The sequence below is a fragment of the Hyperoodon ampullatus genome (assembly GCF_949752795.1).
Source record: "Hyperoodon ampullatus genome assembly, chromosome: 18".
Taxonomy (NCBI): domain Eukaryota; kingdom Metazoa; phylum Chordata; class Mammalia; order Artiodactyla; family Ziphiidae; genus Hyperoodon; species Hyperoodon ampullatus.
The window spans coordinates 14,370,556-14,393,832 of NC_136931.1; the positions used below are offsets into that span (position 1 = coordinate 14,370,556).

General features: G+C 37.2%; 1 protein-coding gene across 1 annotated transcript in view; it reads right to left on the reverse strand.

The window, feature by feature from the left end:
- Positions 1–23,277, reverse strand: part of HYDIN (HYDIN axonemal central pair apparatus protein) — a gene marked incomplete at its 5' end in the record, with an annotated part of 359,388 nt that overhangs the window by 230,196 nt on the left and 105,915 nt on the right. The window contains 2 exons of the mRNA XM_079723315.1: positions 6,075–6,142; positions 15,821–16,044. Of these exons, the coding sequence (XP_079579441.1) occupies positions 6,075–6,142; positions 15,821–16,044 (292 nt within the window). The remainder of the gene's footprint in view (positions 1–6,074; positions 6,143–15,820; positions 16,045–23,277) is intronic.

Below are 23,277 nucleotides of genomic sequence, written 5' to 3' on the forward strand. Positions count from 1 at the left end.
ATTCTGCACCTGCCTATCTACTTGGAAGAGATCTTTTATGGAAAAAGAACTGTCTGATTAAGGGCACTTGAAAGATTATTCTTGGAAATTCCAGAGGTATTTCTAGAAAGTCAGTTTCACAATCATGTAATTGCCACATTTGACTTTTCTGAACTTTCCCAACAATGACTCTTGTTTTACCTGACCATTTATGGGATAAATACTGTTCAAACATAGGGTGTATTATGGAAGTGGATCCTATAAAGATTCAGACAGGTCTTTCCAAACCATTGCCCAGACTACTTCCCTGAAGCTAGAAGTTTTTCTGAGAATAAAGCCAACTACAACCTCCTAACTAGAACAATTCCTTGTACAACTACTTGTAATATCCCATATTGCTTATCCAGGAGCCTGAAGAAAGGGATATTATTTTATTAAAGCCTGAAGGCTCATTAACACAAATGTTATTCCTAGGTTTCTGGTTGCACCAAATCTGAATTACTACCCTATCTGTAGTCCAACTGAATGCAAGTAATTTACAGTGTAGACCTCTATACTCCCTTCTTTAGCACCTAGTACATAAAAAAAAAAAACAAAAAAAAAAAACCAACAACACGTATGTGCCTTTTCTTGGAATAATTAACAACATGCTTGGCCAGAATGCCTCAAAGATACAAAGAGATACCTTCATGCCTCTCCTGGTACTTAAATAATGATTTAAAAGATGATAGTCTCATTGATTCTCATTCAGTATGTGTATTGTCACCTGACCTGGAAAGCCCCTAAAAAGAAACTAAACTTAAGGAAACTAGGGGCAAAAGATCACAAGGCTGCAAAGGAAAAATTCCATTTCTGACAAAAGGTGGTACATTATTTGGAACATTATCTCTCTACTAAGAATGGACCCTAGCTGAGTGTTAAACTGATTCAGCAATACTCAAGACCAAAAATTAAATTACAATTGATAAGACTTTTTGGGATTCACGGGCTATTTTAGACAATGGATTCCTAATTTTTCTAGTAAAATAAAAATCTCCACAAAGCAAAGGGAAATGTGTTATCAGAACATTGTGCAAAACAGATGGTACTTCTGTAGCTGTCTACAGAAATAATTCACAATATGGGAGATCAATAAGCACAATTTGCACAATCCATTCTGAACATAAAAAATTCAGACTTAGAAAACAAACATTACCTAAAATTGGGATCCTCTGTTCGTGTTAATGGCCTCTGGCACACCAACTATGACGTGCCCCAAAGTATGAGCTGGTCTTTGACAAAAATCTTATACCACAGGTCCCATCATAAAAGAGATGAGATAATTTCTGAGTAAGAGTTGATAGGAAAATTTCTCCTCTGTAACTGGGGATGTGGCTGGCTTCTGCCTTACATTCTGCTATCATATTCCAGGAAAACTGTGCAGGGAGTTGTGGGTCTAAATCATACTCCAAAGAACCTTTCAAATACAGATGGGCTGTGCAGAAATTATACAGTTAAAATATGTTGTTGTAATTGTCTGTAAATTCTTGAGATGGATTTGAGCCTTCCTATACAGAAAGGTCGCTGCCATAAATGTGACTAAGACATTGTACTCTATAACTTTCCCACCTAGGGAATACCAGCCTTACATAGAAGAGTTATAAAGAATCTTACAGTGTGTTAACCATGTGATAAAAAAAAATTCACAATTACAATCCTTGGGAAATGTAGAACACAAAAATAGTATTTTTGATCTTAAACTGGCCAAGTTCTCTGAGGCTCTTGGAGTTCTTTGGTGAAGAGTTTTACCTTTGGTTCTAATGTCCATCAGACCAGGTTAGCTCCCTCTAGAACTCAGACTATTCACCCTAGGAAGTAATAACTAGAAGACCCATGGGATTACAAGTCTTTTATCAATCTGAATCAAGCTTGCTTAATACAGACATAACTAAACATTGTCAAGAACCAGCTCATCTATAAGTTCAAGAAATCTTCCCAAAAAACTCACCCTCAGAAACTCTCCCTCTTTCAACCTCAAAAATCAAAAAAAATATATCAATAGTCTTCTTCAGAGCCTTCTAACTGACCCTGCAGTTAATTAAGAGGTGAGCCTTTGGGTAAAAAGACGCCCAAAGAAACTGAATTACTGGCTGAAGACGTAGAAAATGACTCTTACTGGAGATCTTAAATGGAAGTTTGCTAAAAAAAAAAAAAAAAAAAAAAAAACTTCCAGAAATTGATGACCTTCAGCGACAGATTGCTATTCCAAGCTCCTGGGAACAAGCAGACTCTCCATGAAACAGAAAGACTCTGCTCAAGAGTGATGGAACAAGACTTTGCTACATACCAGGCATTACTGATTCTCATACTTTCCTTTGTATACTTTCCTTCTTTATCATTCTGCCATATTATTCTCTATTTACTTTCAAAAAGTCATAACAACTCTGATATCCCCTATTGTGTCTCCCTTACTGTTAATGATAATTTATTCGGGTCTAGGCTTTGCCCATGCCTACTATAATATCTTCTGCCAACCTTTCTAAGAACTTTCTATGATCACGACAATTAAGCTTTGGCTCTGACTCTCCACTTTACACTCTACTAAAGTCAATTTAAATACTTCCCCTTGAGTAAAATACTGCTAGTTCATACCTGGCCATGGAAGAGACAACTATCATGTATATTTTTTGATGCTTATATTTATTTATCCCAACAACTCTAACCTCAAACCCTAACTTCTCTGTCCAAATTATCCAATGGTCAAGTTCACTGAAAGCCTGGAGCCTTCCAAACTCCTTATTCTCATTCAGCAAATTCTTGTGCCTCCTGAAAAATAGTGACTTTGCAGATACTTATCCTGCCCCTTTTGGTCTATCACCTGGCATAATATCAGTTATGACTTGGTCCATTTTATTCTTTGACCAATCTGAGGAGTTATCAAAGCCTCAGTGTTCCTTCAGGGACAATCACCACCCAAATTCTGTAATTTAATTCTCTCATGATACTGTAGCTTCAGTCAAACTAATTAATTATTAGACAAGTCATGCAACATCCAATCAAAACCTTCACAGCCATACTTTAAATATTTTAGATGCCAACCAACAGTACTATTACCTCTCACCTACTTTATGGTATTTATAATATCCTAACATCATTGATCCCCACAGACCCTGATGCCAAATCTAGATCTTCATCTCTAAGCAAGTAAATGCCATGTCTCCAACACTAGCCTGTAACAGATGCCTCTTCAGGAATGGGGCTTCTTGCCAATATGGGGACAATACTACCAACTTTAGTTAGCTTAATGTACTCCCCAGCTCTACAACAGTCTCTGAAGACCTCGTTTAACTCCACACAATACATTTGTCATCCTGAAATAACTAAAAAAGTCCTCCAATTTCTGGCTGACTCCTGTAACAGTTGATTTCTCTTTTGAATCTGGAATTAACTATATACACTTCTTAGAGTATAGTTTCAAATAAATAACTCTCCTAAGAACCATGTTTCTTTGTGATAGGAGGCCAATCTACCTGGAGAAATAAGTGATACTTTGTGTTGGAGTCATGAGGACTTTAGTTCCAACTCTGGAATTTGAAAATATAACATAAGACAATTTTGAAAGATTATTACAAAACTGCCCCTAACTTTGGCCATTACAGTGAAGAATCCAGAAGCACAGCAAAGTAGCTTGAATTTACTGAACCCGGTGTTTTGAAAACCTTAGATTTCCTATTGGCAAGAAAAAGGGTATGTTTTTATTAACATTTCCTGTCACAATGCAGAGAAGATTAAGGAATCCATATCCAAACTAAAAGAAAACGCAACTTGGGTTTTGAAGGTGGACTCAGGAGGGTAAGTTCTCATATCTCAGACTTGGGAAATCTTGGGTCATGGCTCTGTAGTGTCTTCTAGTCTCTTATATCATAAGAGTCTAGCTGCTGTATCATCAAATAGTTCAGTAAGATATGATACAAAAGGAAAATAAACTATTTCTAATTTTCACCTAAGCTAGTTACCAAAACTTCTAGCTGGACCAACTATGAGGAACAGCTGTTGATTATTATCTCTATAGCGAAAGGAAACTATGAATAAATTACCCAGTGATGGCCTTTCCTGTATCCTTAGGGATAAGAGAGGACCAAATGGAAGACTGTTACTGGAAAAACCTACCTAGCCTTGGAGCATGCATACATGGTTTTACCCACTGTGTGACCCAGGGCTTGCCAATATCAAATACAGCATTTTGAGTAAATCAGTGGCATCTTGGGGATATACATTTGCCATATTCCATGGAAATGTACTATTAGGGGCTTTGATGTTTTAAAATGTTTGGATTCTAGATAAAAGCATTTCAGAGATTCATGGGGTTCAATAATTGGCTTATCATTGGCACAGTATTTACATTAACATGTCAGAGCTGAGCAATAGGGCACATTCTAGACAATAAGTCAGTGGAGATTTCTTGGAGTAACTGATTTGAGGTGCTTATTTTGACTTGTTTTTTCCCTCCAGGGCATACGACACAGGGCACATCTTCCAAATGTACTTGGACTGGACTTTGTGTTTAAATGCCTGTGGAAGGGTATGCTGCTGTGGGCACCAGGTGCTCAGAGCTCTCCATGGACTCAGTCTGAAGTGTTTGGAGTACACTGCATAGGTCTCTGGGTACACAAACTCCCCTCTTATTGTGCATCAGTCACAGTTACCCTTAAGTTGTAGGTCACTTGCATTTTCCTTCAAAAGAGTCTATCATTCAAATATGCTCTACAAATCTGTAACATCTCTCCAGCCATTTTCACATTCTATATGAACAGACATTCAACTTCATTTATATAGATTTTCCTATGGTATGTGCCTTACCCAATATAATGTAGATCAGGGTGGGAGCATTGTATAAATAAATATATTCTGAGTTTTAGAAACTTTCATAACACCCAAATGTTAAAGCAACTGATAAAGGCATTATGAATCAGCTTTTTCTAGAGAACTATTTTTCCCCAAGTTAGACAGGCCTACTTGAAATGAAGCAAGAGAACTGAAAGTCAAAATGGGAAAGAATAGAGCAAAATGGAAAGAATTATGGAATAAAGATTTAGACTAGGGTTTCTCAATTTTTTAAAGTCATCACCTCCTAAAAAGAACCACTGTGATAAATTAATTTTATATCAAGTCAAATCAGTTAATTAAATATGATTTAAATTAGACAATTTCTACCTAACAAGAGAAATTAAATACTAAGGAATAAGATTTTGTTGGGCAGGGTGGAACTTTGAAGAAACACAAACCATTGTTATGTCTAAGTTTTTTCAATACCCAAGAGCCAATTTTTGCCTCTCTGGGGGCAACTCTCAACACCCAAGTTGACAGTATATGATTTAGACAGATCTCAATTGAAATACTAATTCTGCCACTGCTGTGTGAACTTTGGGAGTTATTAAACTGTTCCAATGCTCAGTTCATCCAACTCTAAAATGGGGACCTTAAAGAGTGCCTTCCCCTAGGATTGCTAAAACGTTTAAATGTAGTACCGCATGTAATTACTTAGCAGTAATTGGACTACAAGAAAGAACCAATTAATGGGTAATTTTGCTGCCACTGCTGTTATTTTCACTTTTATTATTGGGGAAGTTTAGATGGGAGAAAATGACTCAGGGAAGCAATTGAGTAAAAAGACTATACAAACATATAGAAGAATCATCAATTTGGAGTGATAAAACACCTGAATTAAACCACCACTGAGCTCACTTTAAACCTGAGAGCATCTTTGTGGAAAGGTTGCTGTGTAGCCAAAGTGGCAAATCAGAATCTGCATATAAACAGAATGTTCAGAATGTTAAGACAGTAGAATAAAGCATAAAGCTTTCTGTTGTTCCACTGCAGGAAGAGGGGGGACAGCCATGGCCTGACAACTACTAGTATCCAGGAGACATGGCTATAACATTCACCTATAAACTAGGAAACAGCACCAAAATTCTGCAGAGGAAGAACAATTCTAAACCCTCTTAGCTATTACCCACACAAAATGGTAAGAGAAGTTCTTTGTAAACTTTCCTCCTTCCATGTGGAGGGAAAAGTAATTCTTCTCAATTTCTAATTTAAAATGGAAAAGTACTCACCAAAGGAAACATCACCAAAATGCAGAGCAGGAACATTAAAATGGAAGGTAGGTCCAATGACACAGCCCCTGGAAGGAGGAATACAAGTTAAGGGAGTGGAAAGGGAATCCAGTGAATTCAAGGTAACAATCAAGAAGTGGGTAGAGGTAAGTACTGAAAACCATAATTTAGCATTAAATCAATTACAGCATCATCTAGGACTTAAGGAAACTGTGAGATGATGGTCTATCCCAATGGTTCTGAAAATTCCTTTTCCACTCTCAAACCTTTGGGTTTTAGCAAATGATGCTATGGTTAACTTACCACCATATTGCTATCAGTGATGAGGCATAGACACATCACTGAACTAATGGCACAAAATGTTAATGTGGATGAGACACATATCATGAAAATTTATTAACTCAGGCAAGAAAAAATTATAGGTCTAATCATATAATAGACATCAAAGACTATCAATGATACCAGTATTCCTTGGCCCACACTTTTAAAAAACTGTTTTAATCCAGTTCCTACCACCAACTAGCTGTGATCTTGGCCAATCACTTTACCTCTGTAGGCCTCAGTTTCTTTTCCTAACGTACAAAAGAGAAGACTGGAACAGGTGGCCTTTAAGGACTCTTTAACTGTTGCTGTTCTGTTTCCCTCTCATACAAGGCTCATGATCTTGGAGTGACACTCCAGCTTAAAATAAGCAATAGAGAGATTCTACAGCTTCTAACTGACTTCACGTGTGGTAGATAGCAAATGGTCCCCAAAGATGTCTATGTGCTAATCCCCACAATCTGTGAATATATTAGGTTACATGGCAAACGGTAATTAAGGTGGCAGAAGGAATTAAGTTTGCTAATTAACTGATCTTAAGATAAGGGGATTAGCCTGAATTATCCAGGTGGGCTCAATGTAACCACAAATGTCTTTAAAATTAGAACACGGGGGCAGAAGAGGAGGTAGGAGTGAGGCAATGTGAGAAGGACTCAACCAGCCTTTGCTGGCTTTGAAGATAGAGGAGGCAGACCATGAGCCAAAGACCATGGGCAGCTTCAAGAAGCTGAACAAGGTTAGGAGATGGATTCTCCCCTAGAGCTTCCAGAAAGAAACACAGCCCTGGCCAACACCTTGATTTTAGAGCAATAAGACCCGTGTTGGACTTTAGATCTATAGAACTGTAAAGTAATAAATCTGTATTGTTTTAAGCTACTATGTTTGTAGTAATTTATTACAGCAGCAATAGAAAACCAATATATCAGATATTTGTTTATTCTTGTCTTTCTCCATGGTCCATGTCCCTAAAATCTCTAGACCAAAGGTAAGAACTGAAATAATTCCCCATCTATGTGCCAAGCTTTTAAAAGTTATAGACACACAAATACCAGAAACCCCACTGAGCACGAGCCTCCTAATTCACCCAGATCCTGATGTTGGTGATGTAGGTGTGTCACACCATGCTGAATGCACTTGGTGCCCTAGTGATACTTTCGGCTGCTAGAGATCTGATTATAATGTGGTGAGAGGCTGTTGAAAGCCTGGGAGGAGAGATGACAACAAAGACTCAATGCACCAAGTTTCAATTCTAAAAGCCTTTCCCAGGACCATCTATTCTATTTCATGCTAATGATCCAAAGTGGTTTCAAAAGGAGCAGCTGGTACCTAGCAAGGAATTAGGATCCAGCTGAGATAAATCAAAGGAGCCTACAGATTAGATACTTGACTTGTAAAAGAAGTTTTGGCAGGGCCAAAGTAACAAATAGATCAAAAGTGTCTGAAAAGCACAAAAGCCTAAAGAAATAAGAAAGATCACAAAACTGCACAAAGCAGTCATTTAATCAGTGTAGAAGTAGAAAAAAACCAGAGTTAAATCACATTTGTTCAAAGGCACATGTAACTAGGGGAACTGCAGCTGAATACCAACTGGACTTAGATACTGTCACATTCATTCAATCAGGGATCTTGAACATTGGGACAGTCTCTGCCAAGATGGTGCCCTCCATCAATGCAATGGTCTGTTAAAATTAGAATTTTAAAGACTAAGAGAGTGATTGAATTATGATGTTATGTGAAACGGGTTGAATGCGAAACATGCTACAGTTAAACTGTATAAAGTCACATATGTAAAAATAGGAGGGAACAAAACTGTTCATGGGTAATTTAAAAAATCACATTAACTTTACAGTGCTGTTTATCCAACCACTTAAAATACTGTGTCATGCAGCTGGAGAAATCAATAGAAACAGTAACTGTTCTGATCTTTCAAGGCATACTAGCCAAAATTATGTGGTACTAAGGAAAGAAGATTACCCAACAATAAAAGAATAAGAAACAAAATTACAGAATCCACAATATTAACTTTATAGAGACTTCTTGGACCATAAGGCCCAAGAAAGAGTTCCTGGCAAAGTCGTAAGTAAAATCAGTATTACTGTGTGGAGCTGGAAATAAATAATAAATTATACGTGTATTTCACGCTTTATCATTAGACATTTATTTGTGACACTAGATATTTGCCAAGTTTTCAAAATTATTGTTTGTGGTTTGAAGTGCTAGAACACTTTGGACAAATGCAATTTAGACAAGAGTATTTCTCTTAGCAATTTGTGATTAGTTTTAGGATGAACATAAGCATTCTTTCCACAGTCAGACTTTCCTTTCCTTTGAAAGAAACAAGGAATGAACATCCAAAATAAGAAAGTGGCATGGGAGTGGTGTGAATGGTAAGGTGCAAAGGATAAAACAAGAGACTTAACCTCCACAGAGCACCTGGAGTATTAACTAGTCCAAGTTTACTTGTAAGTTCCTAGGAGATTCCTAAATCCTATTATTCACAGTGGAAAAACCAAGCAGACCCTAACCTATTGCTAGTGACATGCATTACTAGTTTGGGATCTTCAGGAGAAGAGATCAGAGGTTTAAAAAATTCACCCATGAAATGAATGAATTATAGGCTCCTGGAAATTAAAAAAAATAACAGCCTCATTGAAATATAAGTCACATGCTATACAATTCAACCATTTAAAGTGTGTAAGTCAATGGTTTTTGTATAGTATTCACATATATGTGCAACCACCACCTGGATTAACTTTAGAACATTCCTGTCACCTCAAAAAGAAACCCCATACCCTTTAACTATCACCCTCTATCTCCCACCTCCACCCCTGGCCCTAAGCAACCACTAATCTACTTCCTATCCATATACAGATTCACTCTCTCTGGACATTTCACATAAATGGAATCATACAATATATGGTCTTCTGTGACTGGCTTCTTTCACTTGTCATTGCATTTTCAAGGTTCATTCATTGTACCATGTTGTAGCATGTACATCCTTTCTTTCTTTTTTCATTCCTTTTTATGGTCTTAATAACATTCCATTGTGTGGATAGACCACAGTTTGTTTATCCATTCATCAGTTGGTAGACACTTGGATTTTTTGGCCACTATGAATAATGCTGTAATAAACATTCATGTACAAGTTTTCGTATGGATTTATATTTTCATTTTTCTTGAGTATGTATCTAGGAATAGAATTGCTGGGTCATATGGTAACTCAACGTTTACTTGAGAAAACCTGTCAGACTGTTTTCCAAAGTGGCTGTACATTTTACATTCCCATCATCAGTGTATGAAGGTTCTGACTTCTCTACATTCTCTCCAACACTTGTTATTTTCCATTTTTTAAATTATAGTCATCCACGTAGGTGTGAAGTTCTATCTCATTATGGTTTCGATTTGCATCTCCCTGATGATTAATGACGTTGAGAGTCTTTTCATGTTATTAATCACTTGTATATCTTCTTTAGAGAAATGTCTGCTCAGATGGTTTGTCCAATTTTTGATTGGTTGCCTTTTTATTACTGAGTGTAAATGTTCTCTATATATCTTAGATATAAGTCCCTTTTCAGATATATGATTTACAAATACTTTCTCCCATATCGTGGTTTGTTTTTTCACTTTCTTAATAGTATCCCTTAAGGCACAAAAATTTTAAATTTTGATAAAGTCTAATTTATTTATTTTTTCTTTGATTGCTTATACTTAGGTGTCATCTTTAAGAAACCTTTGCCTAATCCAAGGTCATGCATATTTGCACTTATGTTTTATTTAAACAGTTGTATAGTTTTAGTTGTTACATTTGGGTCTTTGGCCCAAATGTTATGTTAATTTTGTATATGGTCTGAGGTTTGGGGGGGGTCCAACTTTATCCTTTTGCATGTGGATATCCAGTTGTTCCAGCAACATCCGTTGAAAAAACTATCCTTAATCCCACTGAATTGTCTTGATACTCTTTTTTTTTAAATTTTTTAAATTAGTTTCTGCTTTATAACAAAGTGAATCAGTTATACATATACATCTGTTCCCATATCCCTTCCCTCTTGCGTCTCCCTCCCTCCCACCCTCCCTATCCCACCCCTCCAGGCGGTCACAAAGCACCGAGCTGATCTCCCTGTGCTATGCGGCTGCTTCTCACTATCTATCTACCTTACGTGTGGTACTGTATATATGTTCATGCCTCTCTCTCGCTTTGTCACAGCTTACCCTTCCCCCTCCCCATATCCTCAAGTCCATTCTCAAGTAGGTCTGTGTCTTTATTCCTGTTTTACCCCTAGGTTCTTCATGACATTTTTTTTTCTTAAATTCCATATATATGTGTTAGCATATGGTATTTGTCTTTCTCTTTCTGACTTACTTCACTCTGTATGACAGACTCTAGGTCTATCTACCTCATTACAAATAGCTCAATTTCATTTCTTTTTATGGCTGAGTAATATTCCATTGTATATATGTGCCACATCTTCTTTATCCATTCATCCGATGATGGACACTTAGGTTGCTTCCATCTCCGGGCTATTGTGAATAGAGCTGCAATGAACATTTTGGTACATGTCTCTTTTTGAATTATGGTTTTCTCAGGGTATATACACCTAGTAGTGGGATTGCTGGGTCATATGGTAGTTCTATTTGTACTTTTTTAAGGAACCTCCATACTGTTCTCCATAGTGGCTGTACCAATTCACATTCCCACCAGCAGTGCAAGAGTGTTCCCTTTTTGTCTTGATACTCTTGATAAAAATAAATTGACCATAATTGTGTGAATTTATTTTTGGACTCTCAATTCTATGCCATTGATCTATATGTCTATCTTTATGCCAGTACAACACATTCTTGATAACTGTATCAAAACTATAGTAAGTTTTGAACTGGGAAGTGTTAAGTCCTCCAAATTTGTTCTTATTGTTTTAAATTGTTTTGGCTATTCTGGGTTTCTTGCATTTCCATATAAAGTTTAGTATCAGCTCATCAATTACCACAGAAAGGGCAGCTGAAATTTTGACAGAACCATGTTGAATCTATACATCATTTTGGGAAATACTGCCATCTTAGGTTAACATTAAGTCTTCCAATCCATGAAAACAGATGTCTTTTCACTTATTTAGGTCTTCTTTTAAATTCCCTTCAATGATGTTCTGTAGTTTTCAGTGTTCAAGTCTTACACTTTTTTTTGTTAAATTTATTCCCATCTTTATTTTTTTTGAACCTATTGTAAATGGAATTTTCTTAATTTCATTTTTGAATTTTCATTGCTACTGTCTAGAAATACAATTGATTTTTGTACATTGATTCTATATCCTGCAATTTTTCTGAACTCACTCGTTAGCTCTATAGTTTTTTGGTGGATTCTTTAGGATATTCTATATATAATATCATGTCATCTGCAAAGAGAGATAGTTTTACTTCTTCCTTTCCAACCTGAATGCCTTTTCTTTTTCTTGCCTAACTGCCTTGGATAGAACCTCCAGTACAATGTTGAGCAGAAACAACTTTCAGTTTTATTAATTTTCTCTATTGTTTTTCTTTATTTCATTAATTTCCACTCTAATCTTTATTACTTCCTTCCTTGTGCTTGCTTTGGATTTAGTTAGCTCTTCTTTTTCAAGCTTCTTAAGGTAGCAATTTAGGTTACTGATTTGAAATCTTTCTTCTTTTTAAATACAGGCACTTACAGCTATCAGTTTCCCTCTAAGTGCTACTTTTACCACATCTCATAAGTTTTGGTATATTGTGTCTTGTTTTCATTTATCTCAAAGTATTTTAAAATTTCTGTTTTAATTTCTTCTTTAACCTATTGGTAATTTAGGAGTGTTTTTTAATTTCCACATATTTGTAAATTCTCCAGATTTCCTTCTATTTTTGATTTTTCATTCATTTCTTTCTAGTTGAAGAACACACTCTCTATGATTCAAATTATTTAAAATTTATTGAGACTTGTTTTATGGCTTAACACATGGTGTATTCTGGAAAATGTTCCAAGTGCACTTGCTGGGTTCTACAGGTATCTGTTAGGTCCAGTTGGTTTACGGTATTGTTCAGCTCTTCTATTTCCTTTATGATGTTCTGCCTAGTTGTTCTATCCATTATTGAAAGTAGGGTAGTGACATCTCCGACTACTACTGTTCAATTACCTATTTCTCTCTTCAGTTCTGTAAGCTTTTGCTTCATGTATTTTGGGGCTCTGCTGTTAAGTGTACCGATGTTTATAACTGTTATATCTTCTTGATGGACTGTTATTGTAAAATGTTCTTCTTTGCCTTTATAACAATTTTTGTTCTAAAGTTTATTTAGATATTGGTATAGCCACTCCAGCTTTCTTTTTTTTTTTTTTTTGTGGTACGCAGGCCTCTCACTGTTGTGGCGTCTCCCGTTGCGGAGCACAGGCTCTGGACGCGCAGGCTCAGAGGTCCAGCTGTTCCGCGGCATGTGGGATCTTCCCGGACTGGGGCACGATCCCGTGTCCCCTGCGTCGGCAGACAGACTCTCAACCATTGCGCCACCAGGGAAGCCCCCCAGCTTTCTTTTGGTTAGTGTTTGTAGGGTATCTTTTTCCATCCGTTTAAAAAAGTTTGAACCTATTCATACTTTCAGATCTAAAGTGCGTCTCTTGTAGACAGCATATAGTCAAATCATATTTTGTATGTGTGTTTTTAAAGTCTATTCTGCTAATCTCTGCCTTTTAAGTTAATTGTGAAATATATTTATAGTTAATATAACTAATGATAAGTTAGGATTCCTTCGTCCTTTTCTCTGTTTGTTTTCTACATGTCTTAATGTTTTCTCAGTTCCTCTATTCTTTCACTATTGCCTTCCTTTGAGTTAAATGGATATTTTCTAGTATAGCCTTTTAATTCCCTTGTCATTATTAGGAAATAATTTAGGAAATGGGCAATCACATCCTGAATTTGGATAAATAATTCACAGAGTCACAGGGTAAGACAATAGGATTCATGCAACAGGAATGTCTACCAAACCCAAATTCACCAGTCACTGCACCTAATATACAACCTTGCAGGTAGGAGGTGCTCATTAAGAGTTTATTAAACAAATATCCAAAATACATGGGGTTTTTTTCCTAAATAGAGTAGCAATGTGTGCATGTTGATAGTTAGATACAACATTAATTATTAGGCTAAACTTAAAATGTGGAATGACTGGATGAAATTGGGATGGGCTTTTTTATCCAACTTGAAGGACAGTTAGCCTGTCTCAGCCAGCAGTTTGATTTTTCTTTGTCTGCATGAAAAGTAAAATTATGGTCTTTTAACATCCTATTCTTTCTTGCCTATAGATAGGACAATTTTCCTTTTATCTTAAATGTTTATAAGAGCAGAGTTTTAAGATTTTTATCTTTCCCACTTTTGTATGGAGGCCTATGATGCTGGATGTTGTGGAGGATACTCATGATTCTGAACAATATTTCCTGGTGCCAAGAAGTCAGAAAGCCTTGATTCAGTTGGGGGCTTTCAAGAGCTGATCTTCTGGAACTTAACAAGGGGGCTAAGGGGCCAGATGATCTCTGAATGATAGACAAGGTTGCACTTGCAAGTTTGCTCTTCCTGCTTCTCCAGATAACTACCTCCACTGTTTGTAATGAGATGTGAATTGTTATGGAGGTGGGAGGTGGGTTAAAGTTTATATAATGGGAAAAAGTACTCCTGTTCTCATATTCTGCACATCCCTGAAGGAGGTAAATCTTGGGCCAGGATAACCATGATACATCTTCTTAAGAGTCACTGTTATTCAAATATCTGGAAAGCTACTCCAATTTTTTCTTTTAGCACAAACACAGATGCATTATGGAAAAGAATGTAAATGCATTGTGAATGTTTCAGATAAGTCTTGAGATCTTTTAAAGAGTTTATGACTGTGGTAGGCTGTCTTAGCCACGCCACAGAACACCTGAGGCATATGCACTCACTCTCCTTAATTGTTAGGGGTTGTATTCATTTGCTAGGACTGTCATAAAGTATCAGAGACTCGATGGCTTAAACAACAGAAATTTATTTCCTCACAGTTCTGTAGGCTGGAAGTCCAAGATCAGTGTGTTGGCAGGGTTGGCTTCTTCTGAGGAACTTCCTCCTTAGCTTGTAGATGGCTACCTTCTCCCTATGTCTTCCCACAGTCTTTTCCTGTTTGTGTATCTGTCCTAATGTCCTCTTCTTACAAGGACACTATTCTTATTAGATTAGGGCCCACCCATATGACCTCATTTTACCTTAATTACTTCTTTAAAAGTCTTATCTCCAAATGCAGTCACATTCTGAAGCACTGAGTGTTAGGACTTCAACATATGAATTTTGGGAGGATGTAATTCACCCTAGAACAGAGATACTTAGGTGGAAGAATTGAGAACAAATGGTAATCGCCTTGGAGTCAATCTTAAGATTCTAAATTTCCAGTAGATATCACAAGATCAATAAATTTTCCCAGGACCCTTCAGGCCTAGGAAATATGTCTGTCTCTTTTCTATGTTATCTCCAGGCCACAAGGGAGACCTCAGCTGTAGATGGAGTGAGGTCCTGCTAGGCTACTGAACCATAATAAAAGAGACTACCATGGTAATGAACAACCTGTTGCTGTGGGAATCTAAATAGAATCTGCAATCTATTCTGAAGATATGATCTTTTTAAGCACCAGGAACTAAAGTTATAGATCTGCCCAATGCATTGGTCACAGAGAACTTCTTTCTAAAACCTGAGGACAAACAAAGCAGCTAGAGAAGACATCTAGCACAAAAGCTGCAAGTGTCTAGCCTTGACTGACTGACACTATAAGTAGACTTTTATAATTCCTGGAGACATTAAAGGTTAAGAGCACTTAAAGAATTTCCTTAAAATAAAAACAAGAGATGCAGGTTTAGAGAAACTGATAACAGTTAGAGCTTAATTATAAGAGATGATTTTATCCAGGTGTTAATAACCTACTTTCCCTAAACATACTAAAACAGAGAGTAAGTAGAAACTAATATAATGTTTAAGTTCTTATTTTATAAGGTTAGAGCTTACAGAAAAACTAGATTCCAAAATACCATCTGCATCCATACTACAGTAATAAGTTAAACATGTTCACTAGAGAAATACTGGTGGAAATTTAAAACACCCCACTATGTTGATGTGGTCATATCAACAAAGACAGTTATGGACATTCAAGACATGATCTAGTTTTGGTTTTTTAAAGTAAGTTTATGAAAGGATTTTATTTTTACATTTTACTTCTGTGCCTGGATTTTAAAAAGTAAACAGTAGGGAATCAAATTGTTGCTACTTTCAGACAGGTATCAATATTGTTAACAAAAAAATAAATAAATATTTTGGCAACCTAGTAATTCTCCATTAATGTGTAAAGTGCTCTAGTTTTGAAGTTTAAGAAAGCATTAGGTAAAAACTTCAGTTTCCACGTTACCTGTAGAAGTAACTTACATAATGGTCAATTTCACAGGCTCTGGTGATCCATTGACATTGACCAGGAACTCTTCTTCAAAGTGTCCCAGGATGGGAGAACTGAAGGAGATCTGAACAGCCTGGACTCCACTTGGTTCGATGATGCCTTCCTTGGGACTGAAAACAAAGCAGGTCCCCATAGCCGAAGTTGGACAGATCATGTTGAAGAGGGCATCAATGCTGCCTTTGTTGGATAGTACTGCCTATATCAAAAAGACAAGAATGAAAAGGTAGGCAATGGGCCTCCAATTTATTTTCATATAAGCACCAACACAGAAACAGCTGCAGGAAGTAGAACCACAGAAAAACTCCAGGGGAAAAATAAGCAGTCTTCTGTCTTGAATGTTTGAAGACAGGAATCCCAAGACAGAAAGTAATTTTGTGTTTTTATCTCCTCTTTAAAATAGAATTAGTCATATGCATTATATTCATGCTATAAAGATTGATCATAATCACATCTATTGAAGAAGAACCTTAAAAGACCTTTTATTAAAATTCTATCTCTGAAGTAACCAAGGGAAGGTAGGTCTTTCTCTTATACACATGAGAAGGCTGGGATTAAGTGGCATGCTGAAAAATAAAAAGCAAGTTAGAATAGAGGATCAAGAAATATCTAAGCCTATGTTTATAACGTAGCTTGAAGAATGTAGAAAGAGCTATTATTGTGGATTCCAGATTGCAAGGATTCTCTTTGTACCATTAGATTTCATCCTATTGTGATATTTTCATCTCAAACTGTAATGGATGGATAACTGTTTTGGGATACTTATGTAAGCCATTGTTTTACTACAGAAAAGTTTTTTGTTCATTTCTCTGGTTTTGGTTTTTTTTTTTGGCTGCGCAGTGCTGTGTGAGGCATCTTAATTCCCCAGCCAGAGATGGAATGCGTGTCCCCCCGACAGTGGAAGCATGGAGTCTTAACCACTGGACCGCCAGGGAGCTCCCATGCAGAAAAGTTTTATTCCTATATACTAATGTTTTGGAAACAAGTCATTGCCCATATTTGATTGCACATGAGGTGTGTGTACAAAGCTCATGCCTGGCATTCAGAGGTCTCCACAGGTGGCTCCGTCTACCACTCCCACTGTCACTTTCCACAAGTCCGTCCATGAACTTGTACTATAGCCACACAGTCCTATTCCTCGGCTTCTAGAACACAATCTCTATTCCTTGCCAATACTTACACCTGAATAGGTGGACAGTCATTCTCTCTACTTAGAAAGTGCCTTCAACCTACATCAAGGCACTGGAGGAAAAAAAGAGGAGATGATGAAGAAAGATTCAGAAAAGTATGGGGGGCATGGCAGGAACCGAGAAAGCCAAGAGGGAACTTCCAAAAGGGGTTGAATGGGGATAGAGGTTAAGGAGAATAAGCTTTGAGAAAATTCTATAGATTTTAAATTTTTAATTAGAGGCCACCCCTGCCCTTGAAGAAGAAAGTAATCTGAATAGAGTGTGACTGTAGAATCCAGAGTACAAATGTTTAGGGAGCGAGTAGGTGCAGAGGAAATAGTGGTTGACTATTCTAGATTCCTGTTTTGAGAACATTAGTGGTAAAAAAGAGAAAATGAGGGTGGCAAAGCTGCAGGAAGGTATGGTAGGTGAGACCTAGTCTACTTATACTGTTAAATGAGATAATGCACACTTAAGGCCCAGCCTAGATGTTTGTTTTTGTAATAAGAAAAGGAGACTAGGTAACCAAGGTAATAGGGTCTGGGTGGATGTAGGGGATCCACTAGATCAGGGTGCCTCCTCAGGAGCAGAGAAGAAGAAATCAAGAGCATAAGTAGGATACAGTCAGGGGCTCTTGCAAAGGAAGACAACCACTCCTGCCAAGAGAAGATGGATGATGTATCAAAAGAGGTACATAACTAAGTGTTACTTGATATGTTGTTCAGCTTTTTACATTTATTTCCCATCTCCCTCATCCTATGTTCCCTGGTCATAGGAGTTATGCTTCATCCTTTATTCCTTTTAAAAAGACCATGTAGAAAAGTGAGTATGACCAGGGTCTCAGAAGCCAAATGCTTGGGTTCAAATCCCAGCTTTTCCACTGACTTGACTAGCTGTGTGACCTTGTAGAACCTGCTTGGCTTCTCTGTGCCCGTTTCCCCATCTGTAAAATGTAAGTATTACTGAGAAACCAGGGAACCTGGGCAACAGCCGTAGTTGCCGCCTGGGGCCAAGCACCACAGTGCATCTTGTTCGCCGTGTAGCTGACAGGGTCTTGGTGCTCCGGCTGGGTGTCAGGCCTGTGCCTCTAAGATGGGAGAGCCGAGTTCAGGACACTGGTCCACCAGAAAGCTCCCAGCTCCACATAATATCAAACAGCAAAAGCTCTTCCAGAGATCTCCATCTCAATGCTAAGACCCAACTCCACTCAACGACCAGCAAGCTACAGTGCTGGACAACCTATGCCAAACAACTAGCAAGTCAGGAACATAACCCCAACCATTAACAGAGAGGCTGCCTAAAATCATAATAAGGGCAGACACCCCAAAACACACCACCAGATGCGGTCCTGCCCACCAGAAAGACAAGATCCAGCCTCATCGACCAGAATACAGGCACAAGTCCCCTGCACCAGGAAGCCTACACATCCCACTGAACCAACCTTAGCCACTGGGGGTAGACACCAAAAACAACGGGAACTACGAACCTGCAGCCTGCAAAAAGGAGACCCCAAACACAGTAAGTTAAGCAAAATGAGAAGACACAGAAATACACTGCATATGAAGGAGCAAGGTAAAAACCCACCAGACCAAACAAATGAAGAGGAAATAGGCAGTCAACCTGAAAAAGAATTCAGAGTAATGATGGTAAAGATGATCCAAAATCTTGGAAATAGAATGGAGAAAACACAAGAAACGTTTAACAAAGAACTAGAAGAACTAAAGAGCAAACAAACAATGATGAGCAACACAGTAAATGAAATTAAAAATTCTCTAGAAGGAATCAATAGCAGAATAACTGAGGCAGAAGAACAGATAAGTGACCTGGAATATAAAATAGTGGAAATAACTACCACAGGGCAGAATAAAGAAAAAAGAATGAAAAGAATTGAGGACAGTCTCAGAGACCTCTGGGACAACATTAAATGCACCAATTCGAATTATAGGGGCTGCAGAAGAAGAAGAGAAAAAGAAAGGGAGCGAGAAAATATTTGAAGATATTAGAGTTGAAAACTTCCCTAATATGGGAAAGGAACTAGTCAATCAAGTCCTGGAAGCACAGAGAGTCCCATACAGGATAAATCCAAAGAGAAACATGCCAAGACACATATTAATCAAACTACCAAAAATTAAATACAAAGAAAAAATATTAAAAGCAGCAAGGGAAAAACAACAAATAACATACAAGGGAATCCCCATAAGGTTAACAGCTGATCTTTCAGCAGAAACTCTGCAAACGAGAAGGGAGTGGCAGGACATATTTAAAGTGATGAAAGGGAAAAACCTACAACCAATATTACTCTACCCAACAAGGATCTCATGCAGATTTGACGGAGATTTTAAAACCTTTACAGACAAGCAAAAGCTAAGAGAATTCAGCACCACTAAACCAGCTTTACAACAAATGCTAAAGGAACTTCTCTAGGCAGGAAACACAAGAGAAGGAAAAGACCTACAATAACAAACCCAAAACAATTAAGAAAATGGTACTAGGAACATACATATCAATAAAAACCTTAAATGTAAAAGGATTAAATGCTCCAACCAAAAGACATAGACTGGCTGAATGGATACAAAAACAAGACCTGTATATATGCTGTCTACAAGAGACCCACTTCAGACCTAGAGACACATACAGACTGAAAGTGAGGGGATGGAAAAAGATATTCCATGCAAATGGAAATCAAAAGAAAGCTGGAGTAGCAATTCTCATATCAGACAAAAGAGACTTTAAAATAAAGGCTATTACAAGAGACAAAGGAGGACACTACTGAATGTTCAAGGGATCAATCCAAGAAGATATAACAACTGTAAATATTTATGCAGCCAACATAGGAGCACCTCAATACATAAGGCAAATGCTAACAACCATAAAAGGGGAAATCAACAATAACACAATCATAGTAGGGGAGTTTAACACCCCACTTTAAACAATGGACAGATCATCCAAATTGAAAATAAATAAGGAAACACAAGTTTTAAATGATACATTAAACAAGATGGACTTAATTGATATTTATAGGACATTCCATCCCAAAACAACAGAATACAGTTTCTTCTCAAGTGCTCATGGAACATTCTCCAGGATAGATCATATCTTGGGTCACAAATCAAGGCCTGGTAAATTTAAGAAAACTGAAGTCATATCAAATATCATTTCCGACCACAATGCTATGAGACTAGATACCAATTACCAGAAAAAAATCTGTAAAAAATACAAACACATGGAGGCTAAACAATACACTACTAAATAACCAAGAGATCACTAAAAAAATCAAAGAGGAAATAAAAAAATACCTAGGAAGAAATGACAATGAAAACACAACGACCCAAGACCTATGGGATGCAGCAAAAGCAGTTCTAAAAGGGAAGTTTATAGCAATACAATCCTACCTCAAGAAACAAGAAACATCTCAAACAACCTAAACTTACACCTAAAGCAATTAGAGAAATAAGAACAAAAAAGCTCCAAAGTTAGCAGAAGGAAAGAAATCATAAAGATCAGATCAGAAATAAATGAAAAAGAAATGAAGGACATAATAGCAAAGATCAATAAAACTAAAAGCTGGTTCTTTGAGAAGACAAACAAAATTGATAAACCATTAGCCAGACTCATCAAGAAAAAAAGGGAGAAGACTCAAATCAACAGAATTAGAAATGAAAAAGGAGAAGCAACAACTGACACTGCAGAAATACAAAGGATCATGAGAGGTTACTACAAGGAACTTATATGCCAATAAAATGGACAACCTGGAAGAAATGGACAAATTCTTAGATAAGCACAACCTTCCGAGACTGAACCAGGAAGATATAGAAAATATAAACAGACCAAACACAAGCACTGAAATTGAGACTGTGATTAAAAATCTTTCAACAAACAAAAGCCCAGGACCAGATGGCTTCACAGGCGAATTCTAGCAAACATTTATAGAAGAGTTAACACCTCTCCATCTCAACTTATTCCAAAATATAGCAGGGGGAAGAACACTCCAAACTCATTCTACGAGGCCACCATCACCCTGATAACAAAACCAGATACAGATGTCACAAAGAAAGAAAACTACAGGCCAATATCACTGATGAACACAGATGCAAGAATCCTCAACAAAATACTAGCAAACGGAAGCCAGCAGCACACTAAAAGGATCATACACCATGATCAACTGGGGTTTATCCCAGGATGCAAGGATTCTTTAATATATGCAAATCAATCAATGTGATACACCATATTAACAAACTGAAGGATAAAAACCGTATGATCATCTCAATAGATGCAGAGAAAGCTTTCGACAAAATTCAACACTGATTTATGATAAAAACTCTCCACAAAGCAGGCAAAGAGGGAACTTACCTCAACCTAATAAAGGCCATATATGACAAACCCACAGCCAACACTGTTCTCAATGGTGAATAACTGAAACCATTTCCACTAAGATCAGGAACAAGACAAGGTTACCCACTCTCACCACTATTATTCAACATAGTTTTGGAAGTTTTAGCCACAGCAATCAGAGAAGAAAAAGAAATAAAAGCAATCCAAATCGGAAAAGAAGAAGTAAAGCTGTTACTGTTGCAGATGACATGATACTCTACATAGAGAATCCTAAAGACACTACTAGAAAACTACTAGAGCTAATCAACAAAACTGGTAAAGTAGCAGGATACAAAACGAATGCACAGAAATCTCTTGCATTCCTATACACCAATGATGAAAAATCTGAAAGAGAAACTATGGAAACACTCCCATTTACCACTGCAACAAAAAGAATAAAATACCTAGGAATAAACCTACCTAAGGAGACAAAAGACCTGTATGCAGAAAACTATAAGACACTGATGAAAGAAATTAAAGATGATACAAACAGATGGAGAGATACACCACGTTCCTGGATTGGAAGAATCAACATTGTGAAAATGACTATACTACCCAAAGCCATCTACAGATTCAATGCAATCCCTATCAAACTACCAATGGCATTTTTCACAGAACTAGAACAAAAAACTTCACAATTTGTATGGAAACACAAAAGACCCCGAATAGCCAAAGCAATCTTCAGAAAGGAAAATGGAGCTGGAGGAATCAGCTTCCCTGACTTCAGACTATACTACAAAGCTACAGTAATCAAGACAGTATGGTACAGGCAGAAAAACAGAAATACAGATCAATGGAACAGGATAGAAAGCCCAGAGATAAACCCACACACATATGGTGACCTTATCTTTGATAAAGGAGGCAAAAATATAGAATGGAGAAAAGATAGCCTCTTCAATAAGTGGTGCTGGGAAAACTGGACAGCTACATGTAAGGAATGAAATTAGAACACTCCCTAACACCATACACAAAAATAAACTCAAAATGCATTAGAGACCTAAATATAAGGCAAGACACTATAAAACTCTTAGAGGAAAACATCGGCAGAACACTCTATGATATAAATCACAGCAAGATCCTTTTTGACCCACCTCCTAGAGAAATGGAAATAAAAACAGAAATAAATAAATGGGACCTAATGAAACTTAAAAGCTTTTGCACAGCAAAGGAAACCATAAACAAGATGAAAAGACAACCCTCAGAATGGGAGAAAATATTTGCAAACAAAGCAACTGACAAAGTATTAATCTCCAAAATTTACAAGCAGCTCATGATTCTCAATATCAAAAAAACAAACAACTAATCCAAAAAATGGGCAGAAGACCTAAAGAGACATTTCTCCAAAGGAGATATACAGATTGTCAACAAACACATGAAAGGATGCTCAACATCACTAATCATCAGAGAAATGCAAATCAAAACTACAATAAGGTATCACCTCACACCAGTCAGAATGGCCATCATCAAAAAATCTACAAACAATAAAGTCTGGAGAGGGTGTGGAATAAGGGAACCCTCTTGCACTGTTGGTGGGAATGTAAATTGATACGGCCACTATGGAGAACAGTATGGAGGTTCCTTAAAAAACTAAAAATAGAATGTTCAGAAGTAAGTCAGAAAGAGAAAAACAAATACTGTATGCTAACACATATATATGGAATCCAAAAAAAAATGTTCTGAAGAACCTAGGGGCAGGACAGGAATAAAGACGCAGATGTAGAGAATGGACTTGAGGACACAGGGAGGGGGAAGGGTAAGCTGGGACAAAGTAAGAGAGTAGCACTGACATATATACACTACCAAATGTAAAATAGAGTGACATGGACATATATACTCTACCAAATGTAAAATAGATAGCTAGTGGGAACAGCCGCATAGCACAGGGAGATCAG